The sequence below is a fragment of the Misgurnus anguillicaudatus genome, chromosome 6 (assembly GCF_027580225.2).
Source record: "Misgurnus anguillicaudatus chromosome 6, ASM2758022v2, whole genome shotgun sequence".
Taxonomy (NCBI): domain Eukaryota; kingdom Metazoa; phylum Chordata; class Actinopteri; order Cypriniformes; family Cobitidae; genus Misgurnus; species Misgurnus anguillicaudatus.
This window is the reverse complement of record NC_073342.2, coordinates 4,157,812-4,183,061: the sequence shown is the minus strand read 5'-3', so window position 1 is coordinate 4,183,061 and position 25,250 is coordinate 4,157,812. Positions and strand designations below refer to the sequence as shown.

At 37.5% G+C, this 25,250-nt stretch overlaps 1 protein-coding gene across 1 annotated transcript; it reads left to right on the top strand.

The window, feature by feature from the left end:
* The first annotated feature begins 223 nt into the window (after positions 1-223).
* On the top strand, positions 224-25,024 carry spire2 (spire-type actin nucleation factor 2). The gene is made up of 15 exons (XM_055191668.2): positions 224-1,105; positions 7,105-7,148; positions 11,060-11,422; positions 11,543-11,623; positions 11,750-11,914; positions 12,096-12,182; positions 12,693-12,813; positions 15,191-15,357; positions 16,215-16,428; positions 17,991-18,100; positions 18,419-18,556; positions 18,643-18,710; positions 18,793-18,820; positions 19,018-19,109; positions 24,369-25,024. Exons 1-15 carry the CDS (start codon positions 847-849, stop codon positions 24,589-24,591), a joined length of 2,160 nt encoding a protein of 719 aa, XP_055047643.1. The 5' UTR covers positions 224-846; the 3' UTR covers positions 24,592-25,024.
* Positions 25,025-25,250: the final 226 nt, after the last annotated feature.

Sequence of the window (25,250 nt, the reverse complement as noted above, 5' to 3'; positions counted from 1 at the left end):
AAGTAAGGGTGTGTGTGTGTGTGTGTGTGTGTGTGTGTGTGTGTGTGTGTGTGTGTGTGTGTGTGTGTGTGTGTGTGTGTGTGTGTGTGCGCGCGTGTGTGCGTGTTTGTGACTTTGTCTTTCTGTGTGTGTCTGTGTCTTTATGTGTGTGTAAGTTTTACTGTGTGTGTGTGTGTGTGTGTGTGTGTGTGTGTGTGTGTGTGTGTGTGTTTTCCCTCCTTTAGACACAAGATGGCGCCCGCAACGCTTCAGTGTCTGAGTTTACTCACTCGTTTTCTTTACTCATTCAAGTGCACTTACTAGTGAACTAGAGCAGAGTTTCTTAACCAAGGGCACGGGGTAGCTTCAAAATGACTTCAATTTAAAAAATACAACCTTAGATGTTTTTCTTAAGTTAAAAAATAACAAATAACTGTTTGTCTGGTTATAATTATAAAGAGGAACTTCTAGTCATCAGTATCAGTCGTGACATTTATTTATATTTAGCTATAATTTAAACAGCCTCGTCTCGTTATTTTGCATCATATAGGTGCTTTAGTTCACTTTTTAGCTCATATTTTTCATTGGTCCTGTCATGTGGGAGGAGCTCGTATGGCACTTTGCAGAGGATTCAGGATGCATTACAGCAATAATGCAGGAAACTTGACCGCTGCTGAATATACACGCACATCTAGGCAATGGATGGCTTTTAACTTTGTGTATTTTGTGCTTTAAACAAACCATGAGAGATGTCCGGCCGCCTCCACTGACTGGCGCTACTGCAGATGCTTCTCTCGCGGCATATGAGCGCATAAACAACCTATAATCATCATCAATCTGTTCCCGTTAAATCTCTTACCTGAAGTCATGGCCAGATCAGCAAACCGAAAGGGCCAGGACGGAGACTCAAGGGTATCAGAAAGAAGTGAACTGTCTCTGGAGGAGGTGCTCAAGTCTTACCAGCAGCCCATCAATGAGGAGCAGGCTTGGGCTGTGTGTTACCAGTGCTGCAGACAGCTGAAGGCGCCGCGCCCGGCGGACACTCGTGCCCAATATCTGATCTCAGATCCGTCCGCAATCCTCCTGCATAGAGACGGCACCGTTACCGCACGTCTGGACCGCACTGGTGAGGACTTTTAAAATTTCTCTTTATATTCTGGGTCATTTTTATATCTGATTTGAAAGTCTTTCTTGATATAGTGTTTATAAAAAGTTGAGTGTCTAATACTTTTTCATTACGTAAACACAGTAACGCATTCATAGGCCTTCAATGCGCATCAATACAGTTACAGTAAAATAAATAATAATAGCCTGCTACGTGTGATAATATCTAAACATTAAATTAAGCATCCCTGTGTTACAGTATGTGACTGATTTGTTCTTCTGGGTCGATATTTTGTGAAGGTCTTTTTTGTTTATTGATTCGTAAATGCAATCCTGTTTGATGCATTGTGGATTGGAAGTGTTTGTGATTGATTTTCCCTGCATTTTTGTCTTTTAAACCGCGTTTTTCCATTTGTTTTTTAATTAGTATTTTCACTTCAAAGTACCTCTGCATCAAAAGTGACAAAATGAGACACCAGGTGACGCTGCGTGCAACGCTCGTATCAAAACATGCTGGCACGTGCACATTATACATTGATCTGTGCTGATGCAGCGCATCGTAAACGATGCTGTTACTTTATTGCTTGTTTTATTTCAAGATGATATAGACAAGATGAATAACATTACCTTTTTTCACATTGTTGTTTACAGGGTTGTAAACAGTAGGCTAATTTAAATAAAATAACCGACATTGAATATTAACGTATTTAAACCTGAGTGAAAATTAAAGAAGTACCACTTAAAGAGATAGTTCAGCCAAAAATGAAAATTGTGTCATTTACTCCATCCATACATCATTTTGTTGTTACAAACCTGTATAAATTTCTTTGTTCTGATGAACACGAATGAAGATATTTTATAAGAATGTTCCCAATCAGACCGTTTGTATGCCCCATTCACTTCTATGGTATTCCTGATCCTAATGGTGCTTATGATCGGATATATTTTCATCAGAACAAAGAAATTTGTACAGGATTGTAACAACATGAAAGTGAGAAAATTATGACAGTATTTTTATTTTTGGGTGTAATAAACCAGTGCTTCTCAAATAGTGGGGCGGGACCCCCAGGGGGGGCTCGAAGCGACACCAGGGGGGGCGCGCGAGACCCAGGGGAAAATACTTTTTCAGGAAGTGATTTTTTTGCACCGTCACTTAAAGACATTACACCCCAATCACGCTGATAAGCCGCTTGAGTTTTTTATTATTTATTTATTATATTTAATTTAATTTTTCAGTATCAAATGGTCAAAAAATATTATACGTTAAATAAGGATGGATTTTTTATTTCAGGCAAATTGATGCATTTTTAAGTCTTTTCTGTTACAGACTAAAAACAATGTTAATAAAGTTATTCTTTGTTGTAAGTTGATTGATATTTCTTTTTTTGTGTTTTCTTTAATGTTAATAAGGATACAATGTTTTGCAGATGTGCAATTTTATAGACAAATTATACTATTTACAGTCACGGCGGAGAGTTGGGGGGGGGCGCGAAATGAAAAGAATAACTTCTTCCTAGGGGGGGTGTGACAGAAAATAATTGAGAAGCACTGCTTTAAACTTAGCCTACTTCACTACACTGCCTGACAAAAAAAGTAAAATTCTGTTTGGATTTTTATGAGCAAATACACAAAGGTATTAAATAGCCTAATTAATTTTTTCTTATAATTTTTTAAATAATCTAATAATTTATTATACGATTTACTTTCTATAGCTAAACAAAAAAAAAGTTGGATTAATTTTTTTGTTATTTATGAATTTTATTTTAAATCTCCAAAATGCACATAATTTTTTATTAAAGTAATCCAAAATATTCAATAGGTTAATAAATGTCTTCTGACACAATAGGCTAGGTGTGTGTCAGAAAACAATTAATATAAATTACAAAAATGTTGCTGTGTTTTAAAAGAAAGGCAGACTGAATCTGCTCAAGCTAAGAAAACAAATAAATATGAATTGGACTCCACAGAGTTTTGATTTCAACTTCATTAAAATGTCTTTGGGACTGGAGAAATCTTCAGAGAGACTCTTGTGTTGTCAGTACAAGATCTCTGCCAAAAATGAGTCCTCTGAACAGAAATAAACGTTATGCATACCAGATTTGTTTGCCTTTCTGAAGTCTCTTTAAAAACATGAATATTGCAGCCTCATAGAAAATGAGTTTTAATGTTAAACAATATAGTCACATTTGTGACTTTAATTCTGTTGTGTTTATGAACTCCAAATTGTTCAATCTCACATACAGATGCACAATTTTTTTTTAAATGAAACCATTTTGCTCCTTGAGTTACTTTTCATTAACAATATCCAGTGGCGGCCAATGACTTCTTTTCTTTTCGAGGGCCCACGATGCGAAGCTTGTCACAACATGTATTTAACCCATCGTGTGTGGCTCGCCATGTCGAAAAAATGTGTTCGGGTTGAATTTAAACCAATGTGCATCACGCATCATGTCAAAATACATGCCTGCTGCAGACGCTTCGAATTTATGGCTTTATGATAAAAGAGACGCTCATATTTGCCAAAGACTCGCATAATTTTAAGTGTAATCCGAGTTTAGTGTTAAGTTAGTTTCTTGCAAGCATTTTGTGAATGTGAGCGTCTCTTTTATCATAAAGCTTTTGACGCGTGTGTGCAGCAGGCACATATTTTGATATGACGCATGATGCACATGGTTCACATGATGCAACAAACAAATATTTTGACGAACAACACGCCTGACACAAATTACCAGTGTTAAATGTACATTGCTGGTGTCTATATGAGACTTGGTGATACCCGTATATACAACCCCAAGTCTTACATTAAAATTAAAACTGAAAACAGTGATCTGAGACACCCTCTTTGGTGTGTATTGCACTAGAAACTATAGACTAACCTTTCTCTGATGTTTTACAAGATTAATTTTATTATCTCTTCAAAATCAACACATATGCATTTTGAGTCTTGCAACATATTCCAAAAAAGTTGGGACAGTAAAACATTTACCACTTTGTAACATTGCCATTTCCTTTCACAACACTCAAAAGACGTCTAGGGACAAAAGACACCAAGTGATTTAATGTTTCAGGGGGATTTTTGTCCCATTCTTCCTGTAAACATGTCTTCTTGAGGTGTGCAACAGTATGAGGTCTTCGTTGTCGCATTTTACGCTTCAAAAGGCGTACAGCACCCGCACCCTGTTCTTTCGCAGCCATGCCTTTGAAAGGCGTGCAGAATGTGGCTTTGCATTATCCTGGTGAAATATGCATGGCCGTCCCTGGAAGAGGCGTCGTCTTGAAGACAGCATATGTTGCTCTAAAATCTTTATGTACTTCTCAGCATTAATGGTGCCATCACAGAAGTGCAAGTTACGCTTGCTAGTGGCACTGACACAACCCCAGACCATGACAGACCCTGGTTTCTGTTCTTGTTGCTGATAACAGTCTGGATGGTCCTTTTCAACATTGGTCCGGATCCCCTGATGTCCTTTTTTTTAAACCTCAAAAACTTATTAATTTGACCGTATACACGGTTCCACTGTGTCATGGTCCATTCTGGAGGTCTCCGACCCCAGAGACGTTGACGGCGCTTATGGACACTGTTAAGATAAGGCTTCCTTTTGGCACAGTAAAGTTTGAAGTTTCTGGATGTAGTTTGATTGTGCTGCTTGACAAAGGGTTGTCAAAGTAATTCTGAGCCCATGTGGTTATATCAGCTATGGAAGAATGACGATTCTTGATACAGTGCTGTTTTAGGGCACGGAGGTCACGGGAGTTCAGCTTAGGCTTGCGCCCCTGGCTTTTACGCACTGAAATTGAGCCAGATTCCTTGAATCTTCTAAAGATGTTGAATACCGTAGAGGACAAAATATTCAAATCTCTTCTCTGTCTTTGAGAAATACATTTTTTTAAACTTTTCAATAATTTTCTCACGTGTTTCTTGGCAAACTGGTGATCCCCGGCCCATCTTTGCTGCTAAAGGACTACTAGGCCTTTCCTGGGTGCTGGTTTTATACCAAATCATGACTACAATCACATGTTGACATCACGTATTTCAAATCACATTGTTAATAAATTGTTTTACCTCATTATAGCCCAAAATCTACCCTCCGTCCCAACTTTTTTTGAAAGGTGTTGCGGGCATCACATTACAAATGTGCCTACATTATCAATGAAATAGTTTTTTTTTCATTTTCAACATTTGATATGTTGTGTGTACCTGTTTGGCAACTAAATATGAGTTTATGAGATTTGCAGATTATGACATTTTGTTTTTATTTACATTTTACACAATGTCCCAACTTTTTCTGTTTTGGGGTTGTACACTGGCAGTGTACATTTAACACTGTGCATATTTTGAATTCACACCCCTCAGAAGGGAAGTCACCCAACCCATTTTCATGAAATGCGTATAAATAGTACGCAGTGTGAAAAGTCGTGCAATACATACGCCAAATTTCAATTTATGCCGCTCCTTCCCGCTAACTTATATGGCCCATCTTTTCATGTCATTTTATTTATTGTTTTTTTCATTTGTTTTATGTTTGTTTTTGTTTTTTTGCCATTGTCACTTGGGTTTGGGGTTGTGTATAGAAGAAAGCTGTCATATTTACTTCAGTAATAATGATTCATCCAAATCAAATAAATGCTGCATTTTTTAAGTACTTTTCTGCTGGGTTATTTTTAACCCAATGCTGGGTAAATATTGGACAGAAGAACACATGCTGGGTTAGAAATAAACCTATGCTGGGTTGTTGTTAACCCAACCATGAGTTGAAACAACCCAGCATTGCACTGAAAGAAACCAGCATAGGTTTATTTAATAACCCAACGTGTATTCTGTCCAATATTTACAGCATGGGGTTAAAAATAACCCAGCAGAGTTTAGAGTGCAAGCGAGGGTTACGGTTTAAAAGTCTTTAAAAGACATCCAACAGTTTTGCTTGAAGCTAAAGAGATATTTTAAGGTGTTTGCCATTGTTGTCATAAATGTCAGTTACATTCGTGAATGAATGATAGAGACATTTCCACACCCCTAAACATGACAAGGCCCAAACGATATATATGATTGGTTGCTTTACGTGTCAGTCTTATGACCTTATGGGCGGTTTTTGGCATGGTTCCAAGACCTTAATTGGGCCAAAAAGGGACAAACCCAGCGGTTGGGTTAAATTAACCCCCCAAAAAAGTTTATACTGTATGCGATCCAACAATTTGTTAAAACAACCCATTAAGTTAAATCGGTTGGGTTGTACCTTTTTTACCCAAAGCTCGCTTTAAAATAACGCATAGTTTTGTTGAGTTTAGGTTTGCAAGACCATTTTCCTTTCATTTTGTTGGCCACACTTTATTGCTGCATTCATCCCAAGAAACGGGTGCTCTTTAATCATATAGAAATAAACAAAGGCAGATATAAATTTTTAAATATGTAACAGGAACTATTAGACAGTTAAGAATACTTATGATGCTGGAGTACAGGGATTTTCACAGTCAATTAAACCTGAGTCTAAAAATGCTGTTGTGGGGAAATGTTTATTATGGTAAGTCAGGTTTATTGGCACATTAGGACTCCTATTAATAATTTAACTTAAGTTCTCATGACTCCCCGTGATTGTAGTGTTACTGTAAAATTGGGCTTCTGTGGACATTTAATGAAGTTCTGACCAATCATACAGCAGTAGATACACACAAGTCTTCCATAACCATCTATTACTCATAAAGTATGCCCAATTTGTCCAGATGGCCGACTGCAATGGAGTGTAAATCTACCACACCGTCACTACCGGATGAATGTTTATGAGCAGGGCTGTTATGAAGATGATTATCAATTCAAATGGCCATAGTGATAGATAGTCACCCTACAGACTAGCTATAACTTGGATTTAAGCCTTCCTAACACAGTTTTAGGGCAATTCACTGCAGAAGAAGCATCTCCAACCCATCGTTCTTCATTATTTAATTGGGATGCAAGATGAACAGTACCGATAACAATTTTAACGTTTTTTAAATGTGTCGCTCATAATCTTTTTTCTTTTTGTCTAGATGACAGTAATGCTGCTAACACCGTGTCGGCTGCTGAGGACAAGGTGAGACTATTATGCAGTATGTGGCGTATAATTCCAGTGTTATGGATGTGACATTTGCTGTTAAAACTATAATTTCTGAGTGAATGCATTTGTTATAAAATATATATTGAACCATCTGTTTATATTTTCCTAAACCCCTGATGATAGAGTCCAGACATCAGAAAAATATCACATGCATGCGTAAGGAATGTGACAAAAAATAAGTTTTTGGGATACAACATACTTTATAGGAATTCTGTGCACACCAAAACTTTTAAACGCTGCTGAAAACGCCTGGAGGACACTGAACGCCGGCTGTTTTTCAGCCGAGTACTTTTTAGCTGTGATACTTGAGCTGTGAGCCAGTTGGTTGTTGTGATACTTGTCCCTCCCCTCCTCGACTGTGATTGGACGGCCGTGTGAGAACTGACATTGACGAGCAGAGCTTTTCACCCAAAGTTGAATCTCTTTCAACTCTCGACGCTCGAGCGGCGGCTTATTTGAAAAACGCAGAGTTTCCATTGGAATCAATTGAAAACATGCCCCTGCGGTGGGCTTAAAAGCTTTGGTGTGCACGCCCCCTTATAGTATCGGTTGATAACAACGGTATCATGTTACCTTATCACTATCGGTTTGTAACAACAAAATTCTGTCGACTTTATAGTATCGGTTGATAACAACGATATCATTTTACCTTATCACTATCGGTTTGTAACAACAAAATTCTATCAACTTTATAGTATCGGTTGATAACAACGGTATCATTTTACCTTATCACTATCGGTTTGTAACAACAAAATTCTGTCGACTTTATAGTATCGGTTGATAACAACGGTATCATGTTACCATATCACTATCGTTTTGTAACAACAAAATTCTGTCAACTTTATAGTATCGGTTGATAACAACGGTATCATGTTACCTTATCACTATCGGTTTGTAACAACAAAATTCTGTCAACTTTATAGTATCGGTTGATAACAACGGTATCATGTTACCATATCACTATCGGTTTGTAACAACAAAATTCTATCAACTTTATAGTATCGGTTGATAACAACGGCATCATGTTACCTCATCACTATCGGTTTGTAACAACAAAATTCTATCAACTTTATAGTATCGGTTGATAACAACGGTATCATGTTACCTTATCACTATCGGTTTGTAACAACAGAATTCTATCAACTTTATAGTATCGGTTGATAACAACGGTATCATGTTACCTTATCACTATCGGTTTGTAACAACAGAATTCTATCAACTTTATAGTATCGGTTGATAACAACGGTATCATGTTACCTCATCACTATCGGTTTGTAACAACAAAATTCTATCAACTTTATAGTATCGGTTGATAACAACGGTATCATGTTACCTCATCACTATCGGTTTGTAACAACAAAATTCTATCAACTTTATAGTATCGGTTGATAACAACGGTATCATGTTACCTTATCACTATCGGTTTGTAACAACAGAATTCTGTCAACTTTATAGTATCGATTGATAACAACTGTATCATGTTACCTTATCACTATCGGTTTGTAACAACAAAATTATGTCACCTTTATAGTATCGGTTGATAACAACGGTATCATGTTACCTCATCACTATCGGTTTGTAACAACAAAATTCTATCAACTTTATAGTATCGGTTGATAACAACGGTATCATGTTACCTTATCACTATCGGTTTGTAACAACAGAATTCTGTCAACTTTATAGTATCGATTGATAACAACTGTATCATGTTACCTTATCACTATCGGTTTGTAACAACAAAATTATGTCACCTTTATAGTATCGGTTGATAACAACGGTATCATGTTACCTCATCACTATCGGTTTGTAACAACAAAATTCTGTCGACTTTATAGTATCAGTTGATAACAACGGTATCATGTAACCTTATCACTATCGGTTTGTGACAACAAAATTCTGTCAACTTTATAGTACTGGTTGATAACAACGGTATCATGTTACCTTATCACTATCGGTTTGTAACAACAAAGTTCTATCAACGTTATAGTATCGGTTGATAACAACGGTATCATGTTACCTTATCACTATCGGTTTGTAACAACAGAATTCTGTCAACTTTATAGTATCGGTTGAAACAACGGTATCATGTTACCTTATCACTATCGGTTTGTAACAACAAAATTCTGTCAACTTTATAGTATCGGTTGATAACAATGGTATCATGTAACCTTATCACTATCGGTTTGTAACAACAGAATTCTGTCAACTTTATAGTATCGGTTGAAAACAACGGTATCATATTACCTAATCACTATACGTTGTAACAACAAAATTCTGTCAACGTTATAGTATCGGTTGATAACAATGGTATCATGTTACCTTATCACTATGGGTTTGTAACAACAAAATTCTGTCAACGTTATAGTATCGGTTGATAACAATGGTATCATTTTACCTTATCACTATGGGTTTGTAACAACAAAATTCTGTCAACGTTATAGTATCGGTTGATAACAATGGTATCATGTTACCTTATCACTATGGGTTTGTAACAACAAAATTCTGTCAACATTATAGTATTGGTTGATAACAATGGTATCATGTTACCTTATCACTATCGGTTTGTAAAAAAAAATCTATCAACTTTATAGTATCGGTTGATAACAACGGTATCATGTTACCTTATCACAATTGGTTTGTAACAACAAAATTCTGTCAAGTTTATAGTATCGGTTGATAACAACGGTATCATGTTACCTTATCACTATCGGTTTGTAACAACAAAATTCTGTCAACTTTATAGTATCGGTTGATAACAACGGTATCATGTAACCTTATCACTATCGGTTTGTAACAACAGAATTCTGTCAACTTTATAGTATCGGTTGAAAACAACGGTATCATGTTACCTTATCACTATCGGTTTGTAACAACAAAGTTCTGTCAACGTTATAGTATCGGTTGATAACAACGGTATCATGTTACCTTATCACTATCGGTTTGTAACAACAAAATTCTGTCAACTTTATAGTATCGGTTGATAACAACGGTATCATGTAACCTTATCACTATCGGTTTGTAACAACAGAATTCTGTCAACTTTATAGTATCGGTTGAAAACAACGGTATCATGTTACCTTATCACTATCGGTTTGTAACAACAAAGTTCTGTCAACGTTATAGTATCGGTTGATAACAATGGTATCATGTTACCTTATCACTATCGGTTTGTAACAACAGAATTCTGTCAACTTTATAGTATCGGTTGAAAACAACGGTATCATGTTACCTTATCACTATCGGTTTGTAACAACAGAATTCTGTCAACTTTATAGTATCGGTTGAAAACAACGGTATCATGTTACCTTATCACTATCGGTTTGTAACAACAGAATTCTGTCAACTTTATAGTATCGGTTGAAAACAATGGTATCATGTTACCTTATCACTATCGGTTTGTAACAACAAAGTTCTGTCAACATTATAGTATCGGTTGATAACAATGGTATCATGTTACCTTATCACTATCGGTTTGTAACAACAGAATTCTGTCAACTTTATAGTATCGGTTGAAAACAACGGTATCATGTTACCTTATCACTATCGGTTTGTAACAACAAAATTCTGTCAACTTTATAGTATCGGTCGATAACAACGGTATCATGTTACCTTATTAGTATTGGTCGAATACTGGCAAATTTTTGACCAATAGCCAGAAGAAATAATACCCAACAACTGGAGAAAGGACAGCTCTTTATTAAACAAAAAATCTTTTTATTTTTAAAAACATGAAGAGAGAATTTTCACCAAATATCAGTATAGTTAAAAACTTTGTATAAAACTCTACCTTTCTTGATAAGGTTGACATTTGCATGTGATTTCCCAAAAAGTTTCCATTATCGCAGTCTTTGTTCAATAACACACCGTGTTTTTTTTATCGTGTACAGCTGGTTAAGTCCATGGGTGTGGCGATCTATCGTGCCCTGGACTGGGGACTGGATGACACCGAAGAACGGGAATTGAGTTCTCAGCTTGAGAATTTGATCGAATTTATGGTCAGCGGTCAGGACAGCACGGAGACCAAACTGTGTGCCGGTAATACAGCTCAAGATGAGGGCTACAGTGGCCAGGAGGAAGACGAAGAGGAGGAAGACGGCAAACACACTCTTCATCAGGTCATGGTGCTTTGTGTAAGCAGACTGGCGAATCCAGCGTTAGCACCGGAGCACTACCAGGCTGTGTGTCGGGCACTTTTCCTTGAGACTCTTGAACTGCAGACTTTCCTCAGCAGGATACGAGATGCCAAAGAGGTAAGGAGCATGATCCCTTAATTCCCAACAATCAGTGAATATCATCAATACTTTACATTATGGAAAATGATTGTATATGTGAATGACATTTCTTTTATGTCTGATATTTACATGATGTAGATGCTAAAGAAGATCAGAACCGAGGAATCCCAGGAGGAAAATTCAACCGCTGAGCTTAATGCTCTTCAAAACACCGACTGGGTAAAAGATGTGTTTGTTATATCATATATGTGCCTATAATGTATACATACTGTATACTAGATAGTAGTGCGAGGAATATGTTAGTATGCAATTTCAAGCATAGCCTGTATGTGTGTATTCGGGCAGACTCGGTTGTGGATTCAGCTGATGAAGGAGTTAAGACAGGGCGTGAAGCTGAAGAAAGTGGAGGAACAGCCGTTTAACCCTTTGCCCACAGAGTTCAGCCTTACACCCTTCGAGATGCTTATGCAAGACATTCGCTTGCGCAAATATAAACTACGCAAAGTTGTGGTGAGACTTTACTTACTGCTGAATATACAACGTCTGCTGGACTTGCTGTAGTAAACATCAGATGTAATCTGAGCTACACCGGCACAACAATTAGATGTTTTGAGATTACATCGTAAATGATGTAACATACATACTTATACATTAATAATGACATTAATATCAAATCTGTTTTTTTCTGCAGGTAGATGGAAATATTCCTACATGTGTAAAACAAAATGCTCACGAGTTGATCTTGGACTTCATCAGATCAAGACCTCCTCTTAAACCAGTTAGTTTCTGATTATATCTTATAACTAGTATTCAATGACACTGAGCCCTAAACAGGTGCAACATGATCATATGAAAAAATAGACTGTTATTCACGCAGTTTTAAGGCACTTTTACTACATCCACAATATGTTAGTTTTTATTTTTTCCTAAAGGCATCTTTACTTATGTGGGTTGATATCGCCAAATGTACAAATGTTTCTCCCCCTCATGTTTATGTACTGCAATGTAAAAAATAAACTAAAATGATTTATCCCTAATTTGAAATTAAACATTCAACAAGTAGATATGGGTGTTGTATTTGGCTGTTCAGACATATTTAGCCATGTAGTGTTTAAAAACATCCTTAAGTCCTACAAATAGCTGCTACTTTGTTTCAGTGAAATTTTTAATATTGTATTAATAAGAGAAAATGTTTAAAAAGAACTATACATTGATAAGCATTTGTTGAGAAAGTGTGTGAGTTTTATTGTTTGGTTTGATTGTTTTCTGTTTATATTGATGTTTGCAGGTTTCAGAACGCAGTTTGCCTCCTCCTCCTCAGCAGCATTATTCTCTTCATGATCGGGTTCTGGCTGAGATTAGACAAGATCACAAATTGAGACCTGTGGATCCACCCACTCCTAAAAGATGTATGTTAACATCTTACTAACAATCTTTATAAAGCTGTATCAAGCAGAATTAGTCTGCAACAGCTGTTTCCTGTCATCCTAAAAGTTTAAGTCTCTAACAACAGTATGGTATCGGTACGGTATAATGTTACCTTATCAATATTAGTCTGTAGCAGAATTTTTTCAACTTTTTAGTATTGGTGGATAACAAATATATCATATCACCTTTATAGTATTGATCTGTAGCAACAGAATCCTGTCAACTTTATAATATCGGCCGATAACAACGGTACCATGTTACCTTTTCAGTGTTGGTCCAATTCTGTCAACATTTTAGTATCGGTCGATAACAACGGTATTCAATTCAATTCCATTTTATTTATATAGCGCTTTTCACAATACTCAATTGTTTCAAAGCAGCTTTACATTAATAGAAGCAGTAAAAGCACAGAAAAACGACAGATAGCATAACATAATACACAATAGCATAAGCAGTCAAATTTGCTGCGGCTATGACGCGACATTATGAGCGAGCATATTACTAATGTAACGTCTAGAAGAAGAAGCTAAGTTAAGCCCAAGCAGGCTACCTCCCCGGGGTAAAAAACCCCCTAGGAGAAAAAAAAACAAAAACCCCGGGTTGTTTAGCCGAGGAAATAAAAATAAAAGTCCTAGGAGGGAAAAACCCTTGGGAGATATACATGTATATACACACATATTAACGGATAAGGAGCTTAAGCGGAGATTAAGCAGAGATTAAGCAGATATTAAGCGGGTCCTGCCGGTGGTCGTTGGTCAGGCATCAGCTGGGCATCACATTGAAGGACGACCAGTAGATCAGAGGTGTGCCGACTTTCACATCTACCGGAACTGGGTCTGTTTGTCCCATTGTCCTCAGGGTCAATGGGACCCAGGGACGAGACAGGGAGAGAAAAACAAAATCATATTAGCGTAGGGGCCGTTCACATGTGGTATCATGTTACTTCATTAGAAACTGTCTGTAACAACAGAATCCTGGCAACTTTGTAGTATCGCAGATTACATCGGTATCATGTTACCTTTTCAGTATTGGTCAAATCCTATCATCTTTATAGTATCAGCCGATAACAATGGTATCACGTTACTTCATTAGAAACGGTATGTGCAACATAATCCTGGCAACATTTTAGTATCAGTTGATAACAACAGTATCATTTAACCTTATCAGTATTGGTCTGTAACAACAGAATCCTGTCAACTTTTTAGTATCACTGATTACATCGGTATCATGTTACCTTTTCAGTATTGGTCGAATCCTGTCAACTTTTTAGTATCGGTCGATAACAACAGTATCATGTTTCTTATCAGGATCAGTCTGTAACAACAGAATCCTGTAAACTTTTAAGTATCGGTTGAGAACAACAGTATCATGTTACTTCATTTGAATCGGTCTGTAACAATGGAAACATGTCAACTTTTTAGTATCGGCTAATTACAACAGTATCATGTTACCTTTTCAGTATTGGTCGAATCCTGTCAACTTTTTAGTATCAGCCGATAACAATGGTATCATGTTACCTTATCAGGATCAGTCTGTAACAACAGAATCCTGTAAACGTTATAGCATCGGCAGATAACAACGCTATCATGTTTCTTATCAAGGTCAGTGTGTAACAATAGAATCCTGTAAACTTTTAAGTATCGGTTGATAACAACGGTATCATGTTACTTCATTAGAACAATGGAAACATGTCAACTTTTTAGTATCGGCTAATTACAACAGTATCATGTTACCTTTTCAGTATTGGCCGAATCCTGGAAAATGTTTAGTATCGGTTGATAACAACGGTATCATGTTGTCTTATTAGTATCGGTCTGTAACAACAGAATTCTGTATCCGTCGATAACAACGGTATCATGTTACTTCATTAGAAACGGTCTGTAGCAACAGAATCCTGGCAACTTTTTAGTATTGGTTGATAACAACGGTATCATGTTACCTTATTAGTATTGGCGTGTAACAGCAGAATCCTATCATCAATTTTTAGTAACGCTCTGTAACAACAGTATCATTCACATTATTATTATCTGTCTATAGCAACAATTTCCTGTCTTCTTATCAGTATCTGTCTGTAACAGCAATGTTAGTAATCCCTAACAGTATTTGTCTATAACTGCACTATACTGTGCCCTACACAGTGCCCTACACCAGTATTGGTCTACTGTATAACAATACTATCTCTGTTGTATAACAACACCCTTGAACTATCTATTCGTAACAAGAGTGTCCCGCACCTCAGTGGTTTTTGTCTGTAACATCAGTATCCAAAAATTTGAAGTTCATTTTTTTTCAGTTAGTAATATGTTAGTAATGTGAATATGGTAGTTTGCTCACAGCACTGTGTTTATTCTCTCTCAGCATTTGGCTCTTTACCATGTCTAGTACAAACCTGCCAGTGTGACATCAAATCAACTTCCTGCATTGACCTGTCAGTCACAGAAGCAGGGTGCCGCCCACAATCCCGTATGCGTGTTCTACTAAAAGCTCCAACACTGGCAGAAATGGAGGAGATGAATATATTTGAGGTAAGAGAGTGCGGTCAGCATTAGGTAAAGCATTGTTTTAGAGGTTATGAAATTAGTGTGTACATATTTTTTGGCGAAAATGAGGATGGTTTTTTTAGATAAGACCCTTATGCCATAGTTAGAATCGTTTAGAGCCTTTGAAGCTGCATTGAAACTTTAAACTGTTGAGGTCCACTAAAGTCCAATATGTAGAGAAAAATTCTGGAATGTTTTTCTCAAAAAACTTAATTTCTTCTCAACTGAACAAAGAATGACATGGGGGTAAGAAAATTATCAAACTTATTTTTTTTTTATAAAAGTTGAATATTCCTTTAAGTCGACGTCTGCATGTCAAAACGGTGGTGGAGCTCGTCTGCGAGTCAGATCATTCTGATTGGCTGTTTAAGAAAAACTGAAGTGACGACCCTGCTGAAAAAACCAGCATACCAGCAAGACCAGCATATGTTGTGTTTTGGTGCTGGTTTGCTAGTGAACACCAGTTAAACCAGCACCAAACCAGGACCAACATTAGCACCAGCTAAACCAGCACCAAACCAGCATTAGCACCAGCAATACATACTGGTCATACCAGCAAGACCAGCATATATTGTGTTTTGGTGCTGATATGCTGGTGACCACCAGCATAAACCAGCATAATTCCCCTGCTGGTTTGATGCTGTGTTTTTCATCAGGGGAAGCAAGCAAACAACAAAAATGTTGCATCTCTCATTTCAATATGTGAATATTTCCTGTTCCTTTAAGTAGTTTTTACAATCATATACTGTTGTGCATCTTAAGACTAAACAATAGCACTGATATATGTTAAGATATGTCAGTGCAAGTGTTTTTAACCAATACCTTCCATGTTTTTGGTGCAGGATGAGGACTCTCCAGATTTAGACATTAGACGCACAGAGAGCTCCCCTACGCCTTTGAAAAGAGATCGTTCCTTCTCAGAACATGACCTGGATGAGCTGAGAGGGGAAGTGACATCATCTCTTTCAAAAACACCTGAGCGTGTTGGTCCACTCAGAGGAGAGAGACCCCGATCACACACGTTAACAGTGGTTGGACCACCACACATGTACCATGGTGAGGACCATAGTTAAAATCTTCTTTTTTTTGACATTTTAACCAAGCTTGTTTAATTTTTAACTCTTTCCCTGCCAGCGTTTAAAAAAAAGTTGCCACCTATGTTTTTTGTGATTTTAACAAAAGTTGAATGCCTTTTAAATATATAAACTAACAATATATCAAATGAAAGAACAGACCTTCTGCTTTAAAAAAAAAAAGTTTCATCCTATCTTCATTTGTTTTGTTTTATCACCTCTCAAATTTGGGTATATTTCTTCAAAAATACTACATTTTGAGGAAAAAGCTGAGATAATTGCATTTTTGCAAATGACTTTTGTTAGAGATCAGATTCAGAGCGATGATCAAAACATACACAGAGTTTTTACTGTTTTGGATCAGTGGATGCCTTAGTGTTTTATAAGCTGAGTTAGAGCACCACCTAGTGGATAATAGTGGAAATATGAATTGCCGTAAAAACTTGTCATTGGCAGGGATTTAGCATTTTTTTAAACATTTTTCAGCTCCCATAGAGTTAAACATTTGAATCTTACCGTTTTGGAATCCATTCAGCTGATCTCCGGGTCTGGCGGTACTACTTTTAGCATAGCTTAGCACAATCCATTGAATCTGATTAGACCATTTGCATTGCGCTAAAAATAACCAAAGAGTTTCAATATTTTTCCTATTTTAATCTCGACTCTTCTGTAGTTACATCGTGTACTAAGACCGATAGAAAATTAAAAGTTGTGCTTTTCTAGGCAGATATGCTATGAACTATACTCTCATTCTGACATAATAATCAAGGACTTTGCTGCTGTAACATGGCTGCAGGAGGCGTAGTGATATTACGCAGTGCCCGAAAATAGTCCCCTGCTATTGAAAGTAACCATGGTGACTATTTTGGGCGGTGCGTAATATCACTGCGCCTGCAGCTTTAGCATAGGGAATCATTTTTCTAAAATAATTTGTATATTGATTCATTTGACACTTTGTCACTATGGAAATCATGTATTTAAGATCCTTATTTTGTAGGGATGCACCGATATGGAAATTTTTGCCGATACTGATAACCGATAACTCTTTATATCTGGGGGCCGATAACCGATATGTATATATATATATATATAGGCCGATAAATATTCATATTAATTTCACAATGAAAAACTTGCAGACCGCGGACATCTTGTCTTTGCGCTAGACTAGCATACTCTTCTTAAGCTCGCAACACGTGTCATCTTCGTGCTATGTCACAGAAAGCACTAATCAAAACTCCACATGGCCAGCAATGAGCAAGTGAAGTGGTTCAACAAACCAAAATAATCCATCATTTATCGGCTTTCATTTATCGGCCTAATTTTGCTATCAGACCGGTAACCAATAATATTACAAATGAGCAGTTATCGGCCGATAACGATATGTTGGCCGATATATCTTGCATCCCTATTATTTTGTGTTGCTGAACCTTATTGTGACGAATCTATTTTATATCTACTATATTAAAGAACAATGTATAGTTGTTACAACCCTGGACTTGTAAAAATGGTTGTTTCTCTCACTCTTTACTCTTCTTTTGTGTCTAGCCTCATTCCCTGTGTTTGACAGGATGCCCCGGTCCATCTGTAACACTTTCAGCTCAGATGGTGATGAAAGTGCTTCAGCATCATGTGAAATCTCCAGGCGTCAGTGGATGGTCAGTGGACTTTTTCATTAATGCATTAAGCAGGCGCTTTAATCCAAAGTGATATACAGTATATTAAATTCATAGTAAACATTTTATCAGTCTATGTATTGACTGGGAATCCAGGATCTCGCTATACCTCGTGTCATGCTTTACAGTTAGATGATTGATTGTGATTAAATGTGATTGATTTTATTTTTATCCTTGTTTTAAAGGAATATTCTGGGTTATTTTCTACATACTGAAACTTTTGAGGTACCAATAGGCACCCTTTAGGTACAAAGGTGTACTTTTTATTGGATTCCACATTATTCATTTACTCATGCACAGGAGGAGTTCAGTCATCCAGTGGACAGTTTGGCCTTAACAGTGGATGAGGTCATCAATGTGCGCCGGATTCTTGTCAAGGCCGAGATGGAGAAATACATGCAGAATAAGGAGCTTTTTAATAATCTAAAGAAGGGCAAGGTGTGAGCACGTTTTGGATTCATGGATGGTATAATTCACATCAGTCCAACACAAATGACAAATCTTCATATCTGTTTGTTTTTCAGATATGCTGCTGCTGTCGAGTAAAGTTTCCGCTGTTCTCATGGCCGTCCACGTGCCTGCTTTGTAAAAGGTCTTTGTTTCACTTCCCCAAATAAATAATAATAAACTGTAAAACTTGTGTTATATCTGTAAATCTGTTCTTTGTCCTTTAGGTCTGTCTGTAGCTCTTGTAGTGCAAAGGTATTTTATTCTTTTCGTCTCCTGTTGCAATAGTTTTCATTTTTTTATTATAATCATATCATATATTTGATCGTTGCGTATAACTGAATTAAAAAAAATATGTTTACTGTCATTCATGTTATAAAGATTTACAGTTGCAAATGGTTTTGTATTACTTGCTGCAAAATTCATAAGAGAGATTATTTTCCTAAATTTAGATGAAGATTCCCTACAAAAAGATGGCACACATTCCAGTGTACACGGTGGGATTTCACAGCAGCATGAAGAGTCACAAGAGTGAAGTCTATAAGTGAGTAGAAATGCTTTTATTCAGTGATTTTATGTTAAAAGGGACATATCATGAAAATCTGCTATAATTGGGTCCCATCAACCTATAAAATATAAAAAAGATAAACCTAGTAAATTTGTTTTGGTAAATTCTCTGCAAGCATGTGAAAAAAATAGCTCATTGAAATTTGGCTCCCCGTGTGATGTCAGAGGGGGATAATACCACCCTTTAATCTGCAATATCCAAACACGGCACTGACATTTCGTGTAGAAATCAGCTCATTTGCATTTTAAAGGACACACCCAAAACAGCACATTTTTGCTCACACCTACAAAGTGGCAATTTTAACATGCTATAATAAATCTGTGGGGTATTTTGATACTCTTCATGTATGTACTCAGTAATGATGGAGCAAATATTTATTTGACATCTCAAAAAAGTCTTGTGAAATATTATGTCCCCTTTAATTTGTTGTTTGCATTCCATAATGTTTACAGATTACATTTTAATCTGTGCATAATCAGATTACAGTTACTTTTTTATGGATTACATGATAACAGATTAATTGAATGAATTATCAGCCAATGCCTTACATGTTAAAGGAGGCAGACCCTTAAATACGTACAGTTGGCCAAAACCAAAAAGTTGTCTTTTATAGTTGTATGAAGTAAAAAATGTTATCATTAAATCATAATATATAATAAATGGTTATATACAGGGTGTGATTTGCTGGGGGGTATAAGGGGTTATCCCCCCTCTGATCTTTATATCCCTGGCTCTGATAAAAAATTATCCCCAGTGGGGACTAAATGTATCCTCCCATGATTAATGGTCATCAAACGGCCATATAAACGGCGGAAAATAAAGATAATTTAATATAAGTAAAAACACTGCCACGCAATAGTGCAAACAACAGTAATATCAGGAATGGAGAATTACTGTCAGCACTTCCGATCCTGTGACAATAGGTGACAGCATGTCTAGGTTTTGTCATGATTTTTTTTATCCATAACCGGATTTTCCAAATGTGGCCAAGCAACAATAGTCTATTTCAGCACGAAAATAGCCAAATGATCAATTAAAAGGATTCCAAGCAGCATATCATCATATTTTACCACAAACAGACAACAGAAACTAACGTTGTTAGAATCGAGGGGAACTCCCAGGATGACACAGGAAAGCAAAAAGAGGTCAAAAGTCCCTCATCAGCGTACGTTGTGCATTGCATTATTTCTATTATGATTATAAACAAGTGTTTTTGCATGCCTGGCGCAAAGCATAAATGAATAATGCATTCTGGCATGTACAGTTAAGATTCTGTGATTGTTTTATTAAGTTTCTGTAACAGAGGCCAGCTAGTCAGTAATATTTTGTGGAGTAAAAGTAAACATCACTCGCCAGCTCGTGGCCTTTAGCCTCCTTGTTCGAGCGTCCAACTCGCATGCCGGAACGGTTCAAATCCCACTCAGGGCAGGTGCGAGGATGACATTTTTATACATATTTTATTTAAACAGTAACAAGAAATTGCTTAATAATCTGAATAATCAGTATAAGCCCGTGGTTCATAATTTATTTTCATAAATAAAAATATTTTAAAAAACATCCCCCCTCTGATTTTTTTTCACAAATTGCACCCTGGTTACATAATATGACATTTCAAACATTACAATGATGTATTTCAGTGATTCCCAGCCTTTTGCCTTGGGCCTCCTCCTCATGTACATATATATGACAACTTGAGCCCCACAAGCCTCTACATTCATCTTTTCTTTCTATTTTGATAAGCAAAGTGAGATGGAGCGAGCAACATTGAAATGTTTATAAGAGAATATTTTAACTACCTTATCCTGGCATTGTAAGCATATTATTTTTTTTAAAAGCGCAATATATCAATATTTTTATATTAAATTATTAGTGGAACATTTTATGCATCTTGGGAACCACTGATGCACTGTAAAAAATACTTTGCTGCCTTAAATTTTTTTGTTAAATCAACTCAGATTTACAAGTCATGTCAACAGAGATGAGTTGTCACAACTTGTAAAATATAGTTAAGAAAAGTCAACTTAATTTTATTAGTTATAACAACTTACCTGTAGTTATAACAACTCATCTCTAGTCAAGATAAATAATGGTAAATTGAAATGACTTGTAAATCCGAGTTTATTCAACAAAAAATTTAAGGGCAGCAAAGTATTTTTACAGTGTGTATTTGATTTAGTTACAGTAGTTTAAAACCACAAAACCCTTCCGATATTAAACTATTACACTGAAAACCCTGATTGGGTTGACTGAACTCATTTGAGTAAACATGTTCCCTCAGTTCAATTAAAGTAATGGGTCTCCCCAAAACTTATATATTTAAGTTTATTAACTTGGTGAACACATACACTGAACTTAAATTGTTAAGTTCACCAAACTTGAGGTTTGTGTAGTGCACTTAAACAATTAAGTTCACTTGGTGTTCATAAAGACTAATCTTAATTTGTCATTTAAAGGGGCAATAAGTAGGATTTTAAGTGTTTTATGAATCAAAATCAATGTTTTTATTCATAAATATGCCCACGTTGGTGTCAAATGACCTCTGCCAGTGATCTGACTTTTCTTTGTAAGCTTAGAATTTCTTCTCTTTACTTACATTGAACGGGTAAGTCCAAGGAGGCTTCCATGTCGTTCCGCCATATTGATAAACTATAATAGCAGAGAGGGAAAAAAAGCACTAGCCTACCAACGCGTTTTCATTCAGAACACGTGAACCAGCTGCAACGGACAAGGAGATCAGCGATTACATAACGGCTACCGTAGTTCCAACACGCATTTGGAAAGGGGACGCGCTAGAAATCACTGTTCGTTTGAATGCAAAATAAAATTCCACCACTAGATGGGGGTAAATCCTACATATTGCCCCTTTAACTTTATATAACAAGGTGTAAAGAAAGGTATTCAGGACTGACTTTGTGTTAAACTTAATTCTTCACAGAAGCACACAACAAACTGCATTCTTTAGATATATCTTCATTATAGTGGAGCGAAATACAATGAGTTGAATGTGGTGCATGCATACTAAAGCAAACACTGATCACCATAATTGGGACTTCAAAAAACCTATAATTTACAACAAAAACATCAATAATGCTAAGAGACATTTTATTAACAACTGTTTATATGTCCCAGCAGTTGTTAGTCTTTGACCAAACTTTTTTTTAAATTTCCTGGCGCAAGGGCTTATGTGTCATGATTCTGCCCTCTTGTCCTTTGTTTAATCTAGTCTTGAGGCAGAATCATGACAGACCCATGTTTTGTGTGGGATCACGTGGTCTCAGTATAGTTTTATTTGACCACGTGTTTCCCTTGTCCTGTCACTTTTACCCCGCTCCCTTGTCATCCTCTCATCCTGATTGTTTTATCATGGTCACCTGTCGTCCTCATTATTTTGTCCCTATTTATAGTCCTTGTGATTTTGTGTTTATTGCGTGATTGTCTTGCCTTGTTCCTGTCTGTTGCTGTCAATATTCAGTCTGGTTAAGTGTAGTACTTTCTGTATTCTAAAGTCAAGTTTGTATTTTATATTTTGTTTAGTGTTTATTCTAGTCCTGCTTTTGTTTTTGTTACTTCAGTTTATTGTTCAGTCGCTCTTGCATACTCTGCCTTGTTTAGATCTGTTTTGCCCCCTCGTGGGTTTTGTTTTTCTGTTTTCTGTAAAATAAAGTTTCATTGTTATCCTCACCTGTGTCTGCTCTTGGGTTCGTCTCCTGCACACTCCTGACAGAACGATCACACCAGTCTAGAACCCAGTGGACCAGGATGGACACTGAACTTTTAGCCCGAAGAGCCTGCCAGGCTCATGTTTTGTTTGGCCATCGGCAGAAGGGGACTGACGTTAGGACCTTCGCCTTGAGGTTCTTGAGTTCGGCGAGGGGTTCCGGGTTTGGGGATCCGGAGCTGAAGCTCATCTTTAATAGCTGCCTTGACCAGCCACTTTCAGCGTCTGAGCAAAGAAGTTTGAAGGAAATGCTCTTCTCCGACACGGTGCAGTACCTCGCGCACCGTGAGTCTAGGGGTGTGACTGGAGCTGACTGGCCTGATCAGCTTCCTCCAATCTTGGAGGATTGCGTTGTGGGGGTGATGACCCAAGAGGAACCTGCCATCATTCCCTCTGATCCTGAGAGCTCAGCCCACCCTGTCAGTCTCCGGTGCAAGCGTGAGCAGAGGATCTCGTGTGAGTCGACCTCTGAGGGGTCCTCCAGGGCCTGTCACCCCTACTGTAGCACCCTCGGTTGCTGCCTCATTCTCTGCACCACGTCCTCGCAAGAAGAGGAGGAAGAAGGGAGCTTCGACATCACAGCCGGTCACTGAACCCCCTTCCTCAACTCCCCAGCCAGCTGCAACGCCCTCTGTGTCGCCGGCCCCCCAGCCAGCTGCAGCGCCCTCTGTGTCGCCGGCCCCCCAGTCAGCTGCAGCCTCCTCTATCCCGGTTCCTGTCATTGTCCCTGTCTCGTCTCCGTGCCGGCCGCAGCATCCCCTGTGTTGCTCCCTGTCTTGCCACCCTTGTCGCCCTGCCTGTCCTCTTGGTCTCCAGTCACTGTCTCCTTGCCTTCAAGATGCTCATCTCCTGTCCCAAGCCAACCCGGCTCACCTACTCCATCCCCATTTCCTGACCCCCTCAGCCCTTAGATCCTGTCCTGTTCCCCTCTGTCCTGCCACCCTCAGTTGATCCTCCCAAGAACCCAGTCAAGCCTGTCTGTCTTGTCCCATGTCTAGTGTCCATGAGGAGCGTCTGGAAGCCGCTCCTTAAGGGGCGGGTTCTGTCATGATTCTGCCCTCTCGTCCTTGTTTAATCTAGTCTTGAGGCAGAATCATGACAGACCCATGTTTTGTGTGGGATCATGTGGTCTCAGTATAGTTTTTATTAGACCATGTGTTTCCCTTGTCCTGTCACTTTTACCCCGCTTCCTTGTAAAGATACGTTTTGCCCCTCATGGGTTTTGTTTTTCTGTTTTCTGTAAAATAAAGTTTCAGTCTTATCCTCACCTGTGTCTGCACTTGGGTTTGTCTCCTGCACACTCCTGACATTATGGGTATTCCTCACAAGAAGTTAATTGCACTTTTAATTGCACTTCAATGTTAAGTTTATGGTTTTTGTAAGTTAATAAGTTAAATGAACAAAAATAAAGTTATGGGTCCAAAATGCTAAATGTATGTCATGATTGCTTGACTTTTTGAATTGCTTGACTAGTGTAGAATTGAGCACTCGCTGTCTGTCTTTATGTCTGTGTGCAGGTCTCTGCATTTCCTATCCAGACACTCGGTAGAAGAGGAGTTTCCTCAACTGTACGCCGCGGGCTGCAATCTAAGGGATGTGTGTTCTGACTGCACAAAGTTTGTGGCTGATGTCATTTCCTCCAGTCGCAGGAGCTTTGAATTCATCAACAACACACCAAAACACATCAAAACACCTCACAACACATCACAACCGCACGCTTTCAAGAGGATGAACAAATGAATGTATCGACTGATGTCTGAATGTAAAAGTGTTTTTGGCTGGAAGACACCACATCCCCTCTGCATCTCAACACAAACTTTCCCCGAAGATGAACCCGATGCCTATCGCCATACTCCTCTACTGAATACATCTAACCATGACATATATTAACTAATGAAGACAATGCTTTAAGACAACTTCACATATAGAACTGCATATTTACAATTATTTACCTGTTCAGGTTAAATATACCTGTAGCAAAACATCTAACATTAATTATATTTTCATGCCTTAGAATTCAAATTCACATATTTATCATCTAAGTGTGATGTTATTACTGAGGATGGCAGATAGGATCTTAGCATTTTATTGAATAATGATGCAAACTTTATGTTTAATTCACTCTTATTTTGTAAGGACTGCAGGCTTGCAATAAAAACACATATCAAGAAAAGACCATCTCGTTGTTTGTTCCTAACATATAAAAGTCACACACTTTAAAGTATTGACATGGGTAGCTTGTTGGCCTGTGTGTGTGTTTTTTACTTTATATTTACATATTATATGAACATTTGGGTGAATCTAATGAAACATTTGGGAAGATGCTCAGGTCATGCTTTACATAAGAATCAAAAGCCCACTATTAAAAGCACAATTCACCATATAATGGTGCTGTTAAA